General features: G+C 29.8%; 2 protein-coding genes across 2 annotated transcripts; both read left to right on the top strand.

Moving 5' to 3' along the window:
• Positions 1–69: 69 nt before the first annotated feature.
• Positions 70–5,754, top strand: LOC107643186 (putative fucosyltransferase 8). The gene is made up of 5 exons (XM_021123248.2): positions 70–340; positions 939–1,250; positions 1,813–1,873; positions 3,738–4,645; positions 4,954–5,754. The coding sequence occupies exons 2-5, from the start codon at positions 960–962 to the stop codon at positions 5,566–5,568; spliced, it is 1,875 nt and encodes a 624-aa protein (XP_020978907.1). The 5' UTR covers positions 70–340; positions 939–959; the 3' UTR covers positions 5,569–5,754.
• A 1,669-nt stretch (positions 5,755–7,423) lies between these two features.
• Positions 7,424–9,680, top strand: LOC148563510 (uncharacterized). The gene is made up of 2 exons (XM_088488614.1): positions 7,424–7,525; positions 7,612–9,680. The coding sequence occupies exons 1-2, from the start codon at positions 7,462–7,464 to the stop codon at positions 7,851–7,853; spliced, it is 306 nt and encodes a 101-aa protein (XP_088344740.1). The 5' UTR covers positions 7,424–7,461; the 3' UTR covers positions 7,854–9,680.
• The last annotated feature ends 6,275 nt before the right edge of the window (positions 9,681–15,955 follow it).

Here is a 15,955-nt window from a genome sequence, read left to right on the forward strand (position 1 = left end):
ATAAAATAAATATCAATATATTTGTACTCCTTTCACACTATAGATATCAATTAGATTAAATGTATTGATAATATGATATACTTAATAGCCTTGACTTTTTTAGTGAGGATATGATTCTCAATGAACATTTCAAGAAAGTAATTGATACCTTCTTAAAACACACAATTTGAATTGCTTAGCCTCAAATTATGCTAAGCCTATTCAAAGGGGAAAAAACAAAGAAAAAGTTGAATCTAGAAACTTATGTATTTTAACAAGGTTGTCTCTGATTATACCCCCCAAAAAAATACTGTCTTTGTGGTGCCTCTGTACAGAACCCCTGAATATTTTCTCCCACAAGGTATTTTTTTTTTTTTTAAATTACGGTCACTAGGACTAATCTGGTTTGAGGAGTTGACTTTTTTCCCATCTCTTTATTGTTTATTCTTCTGTTCTGTAAATGTTTTTTTGATGGATCCTCTTATTTGAGAAGCACACTTATGAGTTAGAATCATATAACATATGTGTTTCACTTAGCTTTATAAATATCCTGTAGATAAATTCCTAAGTTTTGAATAATCATAATCGTGTTGATATAGCATAATTCATGATATATAGTTATATACCCTTTGTTTATTTTTCGAATAAATTCCTTACATAATTCAGAATTGAAATGATATACTCAGATTAAAGCTTCAAGAGTCTAGATTAATTCTATGATGTTCTGTTTATTGGATGATGATGATGATAATAATAATAATAATAATAATAATAAAAATGGTAAGATTATTTTATTTATTATTGAATAATGACATAATCATGATCATATATCTAACAAATAAACCATGCTAAATGTAATGATTTTATATGATTTTTTTAATTACAAATAGAATAATAATACTAAATAAAATATATATTCTTATTGTTCTCATATTTTGATTGATTATTATTTTTGGCAGTAAATATCTAATTTAAGGGCCATGGAAATACTTGATGATGCAATTGACAACATGGGGTTGAGTAACAAAAAAGTTTCAAAGCTTCTACTTGTGCTTTTCATAGCTATTCCTTTGGTTTTCATCACAATTGCCTCAATGTGCAAAATCTCAAATAATTTTCTTCCTTTTGAGGGGTTTCAAAAGGTATTATTAGGAGGAAAATATCAGAATAATAATATTATTAGCATGGAATTGGAAGGAAGAGGAATAGTCCAAAATATGACACATGAGAACTTAGGAGGAGGAGGAGAAGAAAAGAATAATACTATTGAGGTAAGCAACATTGTAAAGTTATAATGTCCTTGTTATTTTTTATATATGATTTTAGTTTAAATAAGTTTTAAATTTCTTGCAAATTTATTTATTTATTTTTTAGTTCTTTGTAATTTTTGTCAAATTCTTTTAAAATTTAAGATATTTTATTTTGGTCTCTATTATTTCCTAAATATTTATGTATTTTGTTTTATGGGTTAATATTTACCAAAGCAAGTTAATAGTAGGTCTAAAATAAATTAGACAATAAACTAAACAAAAATATATGAGTTTTAGATAATAAAAAAAACTTAATTTTAACCCAATAATTTCAACCTATATTTTTTATATCATTTTTATTTTTGGATAAAATTTTAGATATTTGAGGATTGGCCTAAGAAAAACAACTACTTATGGCAAAAATAATCATCTAAAAAATGAAATTGGGTGAATAAGTTGTGTGTGAATCAAAATCAAACTCTCTAAAATTATTAATTAGGAATTTTGATGATACTTTTTTTTTATTTTTAACTTGTAATTCATTCTAAAGTCTAATCTAAACTTAATTAATGGCTAAATTAAGGTATTTCAAGGGAAAGTTCAGAATAATTGCACTGCTTCACAAGGAACAGTAATAGGTGGAGGTTAGTTATATGCTTCTTTTTTTTTTTTCTATTTTTTTCAACTTAAGTTTTTTCGTTTTTATTAACCTTAAGTTTTCGTTCATTATTATATATTGTGTTCTTATGAGGTATAATTATAAAGTACATAAAATTTTGTTAAAACTATAGTACATATTAGATAAGGCACAAATTTAAAAATCGAGAAATAATTTATGATTTAAGATTTATAATAAGTGCTCTTATTTAATATTCACAGTAAGTAAATGGAATAGTAGTAACTTAATTATAAAAATTAAAGTACCAAACTAAGTTGTACATGAATTTTAGAATAAACTCTTTTTTTTAACTCTAATTTATAGAGTTGTAATGGCATTTTATCTCCAAGACAAAACAAATAGATAAAGAAAAAAACAAAAATATTAAAATTTTCTATCTTTATTTATATTTTTACAATTAAATAATTTTTATTTGCTATATTTATATTTTTGTCTCAAAAATTAAGACTCATTCTTAATTTTTTTATTAAATAAAAAATATTACACTCGTTATTAATTAAACAAATTTTAATTCTTTATTTTAAATTAAAACTCATAATTTATTATTTTATTTATTACTTCTAATAATAAATCATTTTTAAGAAGTGTTACAAATAATGTCTAAATACTGCTTATACTTATATATGGTATTAGAAAAAGTATAGGGAATCAATATACTATCTGCCAATTTATTACCAACAATAATTAATTATTATATTTTAAATACATGGAGTAAAGTATCGTTTTTGTTCCCAACGTTTGGGGTAAGTCCTATTTGTGTCCCTAACGTTTAAATCATCCTATTTATATCCTTAACGTTTATAAAAGTGATTCAATATTATCCTACTATCAATTATACTAACAATTCAGATTATATTCTTCAATTATTCTCACTTGGATGTATTCATTCTCAATTAGGTCTCACTTGGATGTGGTTGATTTTAATATTATATCCACTATTTGTGTTTAGATTCAATTATGTCCTTAGAAAAGTGAATTATGTAAATGTTGTAGGAATTAGTTTCAACATTTGATGAGCCATTTTTCGGAGTAGATCATCAATTCTATCCCAGATATTTGTATTCTAACTTCAAGAAGAGATTTTTAAAACTCAAACTAAAGCATTCATGATATGTAATTGACGGCAGGATAACATTAAATCACTTTTACAAACGTTAATGATACAAATATGACGATTCAAATGTTAGGGATACAAATAGGATTTACCCTAAACGTTGGGGACAAAAACGATACTTTACTCTAAATACATGTATAAGGAGACACATCTAGAAAATACATCTATATAAAGACACTTCTATTAGACACAGCCATAAAAAAGATATTTTTATTAGACACATCTACAAAGACACTTTCATTAAGTGCATGTTTGGGCGCCATTATTTTGTTAAAAAAAGATCTTTTTTCAATGAAAAAAGATCTTTTTTTATTTTTTAACGTGTTTGGCAAATTTCTAGTAGTAAAAGTAAAAACACTAGTAAAATAAAAAAAAGATCTTTTTTGAGAAGCTGTAATTTACATCTTTTTTTAAAAGATCTTTTTTTCTTAAAAAAAAAGATGTTTTTCATGTAATAAATAAACCAAAAAGTACTTTTATATTGTTATACCCAAACATAATTGATTGATAAAAAGACCTTTTTACATGAGATATCCAAACATAAAATTACTTTTACTTCTCTATAAGATCTTTTAAAAAAAGATAACTCGAAAAAAGATCTTTTCTTAGAAGCTCACCCAAACAAGCCCTAAATACAGTCATAAATAAAAGTTGAGTTGACAGAAGTTGGTAGAGATAACGGGATTGATGATATTATTGTTCTCTAATTTTTCAGGGCCAAAAAATAATACACAAAAACTTCCAACAAATGATTCAAAAAATTCAACCACACATGACAAATTTCTTGATGGACTTTTAGCTTCTGGATTTGATGAATCAACATGCCTAAGCAGGTATCAATCCCATTTATACCGCAAACCTTCTAATCACAAGCCATCTCCATATTTGATATCTAAACTCAGAAACTATGAAGAATTTCACAAAAGATGTGGACCAAACTCTAGAGCTTACAAAATAGCCATGCAAAAAATAACAACCCTAAGTTCTAAAACACATCATCATCAGCATCATCACAATGATAATGTTGATGCTGCAAAGTGCAAATATCTTGTATGGACACCTGCAAATGGACTGGGAAATCGAATGATTAGCATCGCCGCCGCCTTCCTCTTCGCCGTCCTCACAGACAGAGTTCTGTTGGTAAGATTTGAAGCAGATATGAATGGCCTATTCTGTGAACCATTTCATGGGTCAACTTGGATTTTGCCTATGAATTCACCCTTTTGGAACCATGAGAATGTTGAGACATATCAAAGTATAGTGTTAGCTAAGGTGGACAAAGCTAGAAACTTGACATTGGATCAATTGTTATTGCCTTATGTTCTGTTTATTAATCTACAACATACAAAAGAAGATCCTGAAATCTTTTTTCATTGTGATCATAATCAAGAAGCTCTCAAGAAAGTTATTGTCTTGATTGTTCAATCAGATCAGTACTTTGTGCCTTCTCTGTTCATGACTCCATCTTTTAGTCATGATATGAACAAGATGTTCCTGGAAAAGGATGCCGTTTTCCACCACGTCGGCCGGTACCTTTTCCACCCTTCGAACGAGGCGTGGGGACAAATTAGTAAATTCTATGATGCATACTTGGCGAAAGCAGACGAGAGGATTGGACTACAAGTAAGTAGTGACGGATTCAAAAAATTTTGTTACTAAAAGCATAAAAAAAAATAAAATATATTTTTTTACTATTCAATGTATTATTTATGGTGAAAACTCAGATGCAGTCAATTTCACGTGAAATTGATAGTTGAGAGCCGTTAGATAAAAATTTAGTCAAATCAGTAAAATCATCTAACGGTTCTCAGTTATCAATTTCACGTGAAGTCGACTGCACCTGAATTTCCACAATTATTTATAATAGTAACAAATACGAGATTAGTTAAGACTATAAAAATATTTACATATTGCTGATAAAATATTTGTAGATAAGAGTGTTTAGACCCACTTTCACTCCTCAACAAGCAGTTATGGACTTGCTTTTAAGCTGTGCTACAAGTAACAAGATACTTCCGGAGGTCGATACGCGAAATCCAGCCGGCACGACGGCTTCAAATGTGGGGAGAAACAACCATACTCTAAAGGCTGTTGTTGTGGCATCTTTGTATCCAGAGTATGGTGAAAATTTGAGAAGTATGTACCTTAAAGGACCAACTATTACCGGAGAAGTAATAAGAGTTTATCAACCAAGTCATGAAGAAAAGCAAAAGTTTAATGATAATGTGCACAACATAAAGGCATTGGTGGATATGTATCTACTAAGTTTATGTGATGTGTTGGTGACGTCTTCATTGTCTACTTTTGGGTATGTGGCTCAAGGTTTTGGGGGTTTGAAGCCTTGGTTACTCTATGGGTTGGTAAGTAATGAAACACATTTTCCACCTTGTCTTAGGGACTTGTCACCTGAGCCTTGTTACCATTTTCCACCTCAGCGTCAGTGTAATGGGAACCCCAAAGAACATTTTGCTACTTCCTTCCCACATATGTTTGAATGCAAGGATTATTACCGTGGAGTGAAGCTGGGTGATGGTGTAGTTCATTAATTCTTAATTTCTTATCTAGCTTGTAGTTTCATTTTGTTTTCTCTTTTGTAATATTGTAGGTGTATATTTGTTTACCTTTTTTCTTTTGTTGGTATTTCGATTGAGAATTGTACATTTTATATATTTTAATTTTTGAGTTTGGTTTAAGAATTATAAACCAATAATGTCTCTTAAGGTTAAAGTTAAGCTATGATGTCTAGTTAATTTTGTGATTATTATTTAATCGGTTGACGATTAGAATTTTTCTAAAAAGCTCAAGTATTCATCTATTCTTAATATATAAAAGTAGATACATAAGTTTATCACATTACTTTTAAAACATCTTTTTCTTTCCATTAATTCCATGTCAGTAATATTGCTTACTTGGCAAAATTATTTTAAAATTTTATTTGGCTGTTTTTACAAAAAAAAAAATATCCAGAAAATTTATTTTTCACCTGTTTAAACCTATTTACTTCTAAAATATTATCAATAAAAGTTCTCTTTAATAACAAAAACAAAATAATAATACAAGATTTAAGTTTAATTATTCTAAATTGAAGTACAATATAAAAAATTAAAAATAAGATATCATAAAATTCATAAAATAACAAACTAAAATTCATATCACATTAGGGTTTACTTTCTTAAACTATGCTATTTATATGAAATATGTAGATATGCGAATTTGCGGATCAGATCCGCAGATATCACTTCCATATCCGCAATCTGATCTTACGATAGTGCGGATCGGATAATATCCGCAAAATTCGGATCGGATGCGGATAATTACCGCAGATATGTGGATATTATCCGATCCATGCAGCCCTAGGCACACCATGAACCAAACTTGGCCACGTGTATAGTAGTAACGTGAGCCGTAAGCAAAAATAATTTTGACCTTTGACCGTTACGCGATTAAAACGATGCATTTCGAAACAAGTTAAAAATCAAATCAGACTATCAGAGATTCACTCAGGGATTCACAGGGCGGTGCATAAGTTTTCCGTCACTATCTTTCTTCCCTTCATCGCGTTTAGGGTTTCGGAATTTCGCCCAAGTTTTCAAATTCAACTCAATATCCTCATTTACGGTACGATTTTTTCTTTGTTCTTTGTTTTGTTTTTTCAGTCATTGTACAATATAATTTTTCTTATTTTTGGGATTGAGTGAAAGTTGAAAAGAAAAAGATGTTCTGGTACAGTCGAATTTCATACTTTTCATGTTTGATAAATCATTTCAATTTATGCAAACGGAAGGGTTATTTGGGAAGATAGGAATTCAAAGAGCATCTCTTCTGTATTCTGTTTTACACAGGGCTAAGATTCTGGACATTGTATTTGTGATTTGGTGTATATAATATAGACATTGCCTAAATGCACTTTATTTTTAAAAAAAATAAATATTAGGGTAAATTATATTTTTTATCCCTGAAGTTTGACAAAAGTTTCAAAAATACCCCTAAGTTTTATTTTGTTTCAATTTTGTCCTAAAAGTTTTCGATTTGCATCAAATATACCCCGAACGGCTAATTTTTCAAAAAATTTAAGACCAATTCAACAACAATTTCATAAGAACAACCCTCAACACAAGCAAATCAAGCATAGTTTTCATGCATTATTGTTAGATTGGTCTTAATTTTTTTGAAAATTTAGCCGTTGAGGGTATATTTGATGCAAATCGAAAACTTCTACGACAAAATTGAAACAAAATAAAACTTAAGGGTATTTTTAAAATTTTTGCTAAACTTCAGGGACAAAAAATATACTTTACCCTAAATATTATTACCTTGGTTTGAAAAGATGATCATCAAATTTTGGGGTAATAGGTGATTATAAGGTGAAAATCTAAGCAAGTAACTTCAGGATTTGAACCTCTAATATTGAAGCGTGTAGGTAAAATTCAGATGGTGTCATGAGTTGCAATCAACGGCTTTACTTTTTTGTAAAGATGTTGGGATTCTTTTCTGAATTAAATTGTATGCTTTATTAGTGTAAATGTACTTTGGAAAAACAAAAATGAGTCTGTTTTGGACATTGTATCTAATATGGCGATGTCTGGCAGTGATTTTTGCAGATATTGGATATTTAAACAACAGGAAATTGCTCGAGCCGGTACTGATGGGTATAATCAGAAGTTGCTTCTCATTCATAGCAGGGACAGTCTGTGACATTTATGTGGCTCAAAATTATCAAGTTCCTAACATTACCAAGCTAATTGACACTACCTTGCACAAGGCAAAACAAGTTGAGGAAACATATCGCAAGCCTAAGAAGAAGGGTTCTGATGATGATAACTACGATTAGTTCCCCTATATGGCGCTACTCCAGAATCAGGTTCATATTGCTGTGATGATAATTTCTTCTTTGTTTTGTCTTCCTCAATGATATATAGGGTCAAATAAATTTGTTAACAAAAGTATATGGTATATCGAAATGAATGGAAGAGTGTTAGAGGAGATTTCTTAGCATTTATAAGAGCTTTTTTCACTTTTTTTAATGGGAAATGTTATCTTTCCTTTGTCTCCCATGTTTGGAATCTTACATTGGAATAACAAATTAAAGAAATGTATAATATACCCATTCATTAATCTTGAATAGATTTTGGGACTGGGCAAGAGATCTATTTTTAAGATTGTCAGAATTATGTAATATACCTGGAGTTTTATGCCTATAAATTTTAATGGTACTTTACCTATTCTTGATATAGTCATCATCTTATTGTGGCTTGTTAATTATACAGTTCCATTGTTGGTGCACAATTTTGACACCAAAATAAAACACTTTTGCGAATAATATTAACAATATATTTAGTTGTAATAATTCACATTATCTCATGGTGTGTCTATCTATGTAATGTTTAATAAACATTCCCATTAGATGTGTTGTCTGCCTGTTTCATCTAACAAATGAGCTTAGATATATATCTTTTTTAAAGCAACTTGGAATTTCCTCTGAAATCATCCCCATGAACTTACATGACTGCAAGAATTAAGGAAACATGGTGCCATGGTGGCTGAATATTTAAGTTACAAACATCTCTCGGTTCATTGATTGATGTGCATTCTTAGTTAAGCTTTAGAGTGTTATTAGGATATCTCCTTTTTACTTGTGGTGGCATGTAAAAATACCTCAAGCATTTAGAGGCTCTATTCTAAAGACAGAACATAAAGTAATATTAGAATTGAATATGTCATTTTTCTTTTCATTTTGAACTTAATTTTGATGAGTTCAGTGTACGAGTCTTACATTGCCATTCAACCACATATTTCTATTGGTAAGATTTTCAAGGTATTGGGTGATTCACTCAAAACACTTCAAATGATTTGGCAAGACAAACTTAAACACCTGTTCAAACTTTTTATTTTTGATAGTGTATCAAAATTAAACCATATGAGTTTGTGTGATAATTTTGGCCAAAATCTGTTGGCGAACACTAGCTAGGTTGCAGGTTTAAATTTGTTGAAGCATTAATCTTATGTTACGAGTTACGGAATTCCCTCCGGGATTGCTGGCATGAAGTCTCAAGACGGTGTGAACTCGAATGTGGGGATCACTTGCATAAAATTTCAAGAAGGCACGAGGAAACTTGAGAACAAAATTGTCTAGTTTGATAACAATCTCTCAAAAGTTACCAACCTCTCTATTGTATAATTTTAGATGGTTCTTGAATGCCATTCATATGCTGCTTGTCACTCGTGGTGACGTGTGAAGATATTTTTCTAAAGTGCCAAGGACAAAAATATCTTAAATCTGTCTTCATTTGTATCTAGTAGTTTTTAGCCTTTATCTTTCTGCAAGTACTAATCTCATGCCGCAGTATTCTCCCAAAATCACTCCCATAAAGTTACAAGGTGATGAAAGTCAAGGAAATGAAGGGGTGAAGCATTTATGCCTCAGTCATAGGGTCATAAGTGTCTTTGGTATACTATGCATTTTAAAATAAGAATAACTCAATTTTTGTCTCTAGTGTTTTCTGCTGTCTATCCCATATTTATCCCTTTGTGGAAACATGATAGTTTAAGGTAAAGGCGGTGACTAGCAATACTTTCGAGATCACTCGCATAAAGTTAAGGTGACGACGGCCGATAATCAACTTATCCAATAAGAAAAAAGGTGATATATGGGCACAAAAACATTAGAGCCTCGGAATCATTCCTCAACGGTTAGTGACTTGCCTCACTCTTCACTTGGACTAGGGTTCTGGAATGCCTTTGCTTTGGTATTTTGGTTTCTAGAAGACCACATTTAAGAGACCTCATCTTGTTATCTCTGAAATAAATATCGATGACAAAATCAAGTTTTCTTTTTAATGTATGATTCCAAAAGCACTTATTAAAAAAATCACTTGTGATAATTTCTTTTCATTTTTAGTTTTATTACAAATAAAGGATCATTTTCTAACTTCAAGAAGTCATCAATTAATTTTTATATATTATATCTTCTATTATTAAATAGAAAAGAAAATTTAGAAGATAGAATTTAAGATAATTTTGTCTTTTTCTTTTGATTGTTTATACTTTCAATAAAATATAATGATTGTCTTAATACTTGTGTAAAATTAAAATGAGACACTTAATATGAAATGGAAATATCTAATAATTATTTATCATTTGTCCCTCGATAAATCTTAATTAAGTTGTCACCTAATCTTATGTTTAATGTACTCTTCTCCACATGAAAAAATAAGTAGGTGAAAATCAAGTATTAATCTCATGCCGCAGTATTCCCTTGATATCACTCGCATAAAGTTACAAGGTGATGAAAGTCACGGAAATCAAGGGGTGAAGCATTTATGCCTCAAGGGATGAAGCATTTCTGCAATTACTAATCTCATGCCGCAGTATTCCCCTGATATCACTCGCATAAAGTTACAAGGTGATGAAAGTCAAGGAAATCAAGGGGTGAAGCATTTATGCCTCATAGTCATAGGGTCATAGTTTAAGCTTTCAAATGTCTTTGGTATACTATGCATCTTAAAATAAAAATAACTCAATTTTTGTCTCTAGTGTTTTCTGCTGACTATCCCATGTTTACCCCTTTGTGGAAACATGATATTTTAAGGTAAATCTGGAATCACAAATTGGATGAAACAGAGCACATGGGACCTTGGGCATGGGCCAAAACCTGGAACTAAAATTACCATAAAACGTAATACTTGCAAGCTTTTTTTTTTTGTCAGATGGATTGAACAACCTCCGATCCTAAGTACCACACAACAAACCCAAACACTCTTCACATTTAACCTCACGGTATGGGTTTTCCTTCGAAATCACTCGCATAAAGTTAAGGTCAATCTCATAAAGTTAAGGTGGCGATTGGCGATACTTTCGAGATCACTCGCATAAAGTTAAGGTCAATCTTATAAAGTTAAGACGGCGACTGGCGATACTTTCGAAATCACTCGCATAAAGTTAAGGTGGTGCAACTTGTCCAACAGAAAAAAAGGTGACATATGGGCACAAAAATATTAGAGCCTCGGAATCATTCCTCAACGGTTAGTGACTTGCCTAACTCTTTACTTGGGCTAGGGTTCTTGCCTCACTCTTCACTTGGACTAGGGTTCAGGAATACCTTTCGTTTGGTATTTTAGTTTCTAGAAGACCACATTTAAGAGACCTCATCTTATTATCTCTGAAATAAATATCGATGACAAAATCAAATTTTCTTTTTAATGTATGATTCCAAAAGCACTCAATAAAAAAAATCACTTGTGATCTATTCCTTCAATTTCTTTTCATTTTTAATTTTGTAACAAATAAAGTATCATTTTCTAATTTCAAGAATTCATCAATTATTTTTTATAAATTATATCTTCTATTATTAGATAGAAAGAAAAATTTAGAGGATAGAATTTGGGATAATTTTGTCTTAGGGACTTGTCACCTGAGCCTTGTTACCATTTTCCACCTCAGTATCAGTGTAGTGGGAACTCCAAAGAACATTTTGCTATTTCTTTTCCACATATGTTTGAATGTAAGGATTATTACCGTGGAGTGAAGCTGGGTGATGGTGTAGTGCATTAATTTTAATTTCTTATCTAACTTGTAGTTTCATTTTCTTTTCTTCTTTTGTAATATTGTAGGTGTATATTTATTTACCTTTTTTTGTTGGTATTTCAATTGAGAATTGTACATTTTATATATTTTAATTTTTAAGTTTGGTTTAAGAATTATAAACCAATGATGTCTCTTAAGGTTAAAGTTAAGCTATGATGTCTAGTTAATTTTGTGATTATTATTTAATCGGTTGACAATTAGAATTTTTCTATACAGTTAAGGTATTCATTGGTACAAAATAATTAAAGGTAGAAATTCAGATGCAGTCAATTTTATGTGAAGTTGAAAAATATAGTCAAATCGGTCAAATTATTTAATGGTTTTCAATTATCAACTTCACGTGAAGTTGACTGCACATGACTTTTCATCATAATAAAATAAGTTGCAATATGAAGTTATGAACCACCAATTATAAAATATATTGTATTTCCATAATTAAAGATATAATTTATAAAAACTAAATAAATAAAAGAAAAAGTGATCTTGACGCTGATGGAGCATGGGTGATCAAGCAGAGAAAAGGTATTATAGTGCACCCCCGATAAATTGGCACACCATGAACCAAACTTGGCCACGTGTATAGTAACGTGCACTGCAAGTAAAAATAGTTTTGACTTTTTGACCGTTACACGATTAAAACGGTGGGTAATTTTTTTAGTTATGGAAGTTTAAAATGTGTTATGCTCAACTGTAAAAAAATATTGTGTTTTTTATGGATAAGGAGATAATTTTTTTTTTAAAATTGAAATTCACAAATCGAAGGACCAGTTTTGTTTTGGAAATAAAACTTAGGGTCATATTTGGGATAATAGAGAAATCTGAGTCTCAGATTTGTGTGGACTGAAGTTTTTTTTAAGGAATATGCAAATCGGTCAGTCAATTTTGTTAAAAAAAAAAAATCACAAATCACCTTCAGATTTGTGACCATCCATACCAAAAAAAAAATGAGGAAGTATAGAGAGCCAATGGAATATTTGTACAATGTGTACAACGGGGTTTAGAGATGTTCGATTCAGTATTAGAGATATAACCATTAGTGTTATCTTTTTCTATCAGCTTAAATTTTTGGATGAGTGGTTTCATAACATGGTATCAGAGCTCTAGAGATGGTTATTCTAAATAGTATAGGTAATGTTCATTTTATTCATATTGGGCCAAAGATTTAACCCATTGTATACATTGTACACTTAGACCATTGACTCCTTAGCAGTACTAAAAAAAAATACACCAACTCTCCACATTATTTAAAAACATCACCACAATCTCAATATTAAAAATAAAAAGTTCTAAAACGGTGCGTTTCGAAACAAGTTGAAGATCAAATCAGACTATCAGAGATTCACTCAGGGATTCACAGGGCGGTGCATAAATTTTCCGTTACTATCTTTCTTTCCTTCATCGCGTTTAGGGTTTCGTAATTTCGCCCAAGTTTTCAAATTTAACTCAATATCCTCAGCTACGGTACGGTTTTTTCTTTGTTCCTTGTTTTGTTTTTTCAGTCATTGTACAGTATAATTTTTCTTATTTTTGGGATTGAGTGAAAGTCAAAAAGAAAAAGATGTTCTGGTACAGTCGAATTTCATGCTTTTCATGCTTGATAAACCATTTCAATTTATGCAAATGGAAGGGTTATTTGGGAAGATAGGGATTCAAAGAACATCTCTTCTGTATTCTGTTTTACGTAGGGCTAAGAGGACATTGTATTTGTGATTTGGTTTATATAGTATAGATATTGTCTAAATACACTTTATTTAAAAAAAAAACAAATATTATTATCTTGGTTTGTAAAGATGATCATGAAATTTTGGGATAATAGGTGATTATAAGGTTAAAATCTCACAAGCAACTTCAGGATTTAAACCTCTAATATTGAAGCGTGTAGGTAAAATTCAGATGGTATCATGAGTTGCACTCAAGGGCTTTACTTTTTTGTAAAGATGTTGGGATTTTTTTCTGAATTAAATTGTATGTTTTATTAGTGTAAATGTACTTTGGAGAATAAAAAATGAGCCTGTTTTGGACATTGTATATGATATGGTGATTTCTGGCAGTGATTCTTGCCGATATTGGATATTTAAATAGCAGGAAATCGCTTGAGCCGGTACTGATGGGTATAATAGGAGTTGCTTCTCATTCATAGCAGGGACAGTCTGTGATATTTTTGTAGCTCTAAATTATCAAGTTCCTAACATTACCAAGCTAATTGACACTACCTTGCACAAGGCAAAGCAAGTTGAGAAAATATATCGCAAGCCTAACAAGAAGGGTTTAGGGTTTAGGGTTTCGGATAAGGGTTGTGATGATGATAACTACCACTACAAGAAAATGGAACATTTGTAACAAAAATTTTGTAACAAATTTAAAATTGTTACAAAAAATTATTTTTTTATAACAAAAATTAGTAATTGTTACATAATAATAATGTTTTGTATCAACAATACAATTTGTTACAAAACGTTTTGATATTTTGTAATGACTTGGTTTTTTTTATTACAAATTATATTGACTTTTGCAACGAATCAGTGTTTTGTTGCAAAAATTTATAATATTTTGTAATAAAAGATGAAGTTCTTGCAAAAGTTCAAAATATTTTGTAGCAAAATATCCATTTACTTCAAAAACTCCAATTATTTTGTAACAAAAAATTAATTTGTCATAAAATTCAATATTGTTTGTAACAAATTATTTGTTTGTCACAAAATATAAAAAGTTTTGTAACTATAAAACTTATTTTAAAATGTTAAAATCTTTAAGATAATTTTATTTTATTTCAAAAATTGTATTTTTTTAAAATATTATTTGTATTAATTAATTATTTTTTATAAAAAATTAAAGATTAAATGATTAATTTTTAAAAAGGTATATATTATTTTATATTTTTTATAAAATTAATATATAATTTTTACTAATATTTAAGTCTTAAATGTTAACAAAAAATTAATTTTTTAAATTAAAAAAATTAATTGTTAAACATAAATAAAAATAGTTAAAATTTAAAAATAAAAACAAATATAAAAAGTTAAAACTCTAATTCTAACTCTCACTTTCACTCTTTATTCTGTTGTTCGTCGCGCTTGTCCACTCTCACTATCTTCATGGCTCCACCTCTCACACTTAATGTCACCATTCTTTTCTACTCTAATATAAATTTATAACAAATATTATTTTTTGTTTCATTAACACTCTAATATTTAATATATTTTTACACTTAAAGAATTTTTGAAAAACTCACTTAAAAGCAAAATATAGGGCTCTAATTTTTTTTATCCCTCTACTAATTCTAAACCTACTATAACCCAACACTTATCATTAAATCGGTAAAACTTTCAATTGTTAAAAAATAAATAATAAATTATCTATGATTTATTATAATTATTCATGGTTTTATTTAAAAAAAAATATTTACTAAAAAATAATTAAATTAAAGTTATAAAATTTTAAATTTAAAATTAATTAAAATTTATATAATTTTCATAAATATTTAGATATTTTTTATTTAAAATCTTTAGTAATTTAATTACTACTAATTTTATTAAAAATACTTATTCTGTACCTTAATTTTCATTCGGTGATTGAAAAAGTGAGGGGAAGATTAGCTAATTGGAAAGGAAGGCTTCTAAATAAAGCAGGGAGACTTTGCCAGATCAATTCTGTTGCAGCATCCATTCCTGTCTATCATATGCAGGTATCTTTTTTTTCAAATTGGGTTTGCGATAAATTATCTTCTATGATGAGACAGTTCCTTTGGAAGAGTCAAGTTGATGGTAAAGGTCTTTCTCTTGTTAATTGGAGGACCGTGATCACTCCAAAAAAATTTGGTGGCATGGGTGTTAGAGATCCTGCGTGTGTTAATATATCTTTACTTGGTAAATTGGTGTGGCAACTTTTTCATTGTCAGGACAAGCCTTGGGTTGCTCTATTGAGGGCGAAGTATATGAGGAATGAGGGAGTTTTAGATGGCCCTATCCCTTGCAATGCTTCTCATGTTTGGAAGAGTATCTCAAAGGCTTTTGGTGCTCTTAAGGATGCCTTCTCTTGGTGCGTTGGGTCACTTGATCAATCTTTTTGGTTTGACAATTGGAGTATTGAGGGTCCAATTGCTCAAGATGTCCCTTTTGTACATATATCTGACTCTGATTTAACTATTAGAGACGTTTGGAAAGATGGTCAATGGAATCTTCATGATATTTTCTCTATCATTCCAGAAGATGTCAAACAGCGTTTGAATGCTTATAATCCAGATTTGAATGCTGGAGAGAGTTCGGGTTGGTCGTGGGGTGTGTCATCTTCTAGACTTTACTCAGCTAGGAGTGGGTACAGTTGGCTAGCCAAAAGAAAGTTTGACTGGAA

The sequence above is a fragment of the Arachis ipaensis genome, chromosome B5 (genome assembly GCF_059453495.1).
Source record: "Arachis ipaensis isolate K30076 ecotype BB chromosome B5, ASM5945349v1, whole genome shotgun sequence".
NCBI lineage: Eukaryota > Viridiplantae > Streptophyta > Magnoliopsida > Fabales > Fabaceae > Arachis > Arachis ipaensis.

Coding starts and splice junctions, on each gene's coding strand:
- LOC107643186 (XM_021123248.2), top strand. CDS start 960: ATGGAAATACTTGATGATGCAATTGACAACATGGGGTTGAGTAACAAA. Junction 1,874..3,737: donor AGGAACAGTAATAGGTGGAG/GTTAGTTATATG, acceptor CTAATTTTTCAG/GGCCAAAAAATAATACACAA. Junction 4,646..4,953: donor ACGAGAGGATTGGACTACAA/GTAAGTAGTGAC, acceptor AAATATTTGTAG/ATAAGAGTGTTTAGACCCAC.
- LOC148563510 (XM_088488614.1), top strand. CDS start 7,462: ATGAGTTGCAATCAACGGCTTTACTTTTTTGTAAAGATGTTGGGATTC. Junction 7,526..7,611: donor ATTCTTTTCTGAATTAAATT/GTATGCTTTATT, acceptor GATGTCTGGCAG/TGATTTTTGCAGATATTGGA.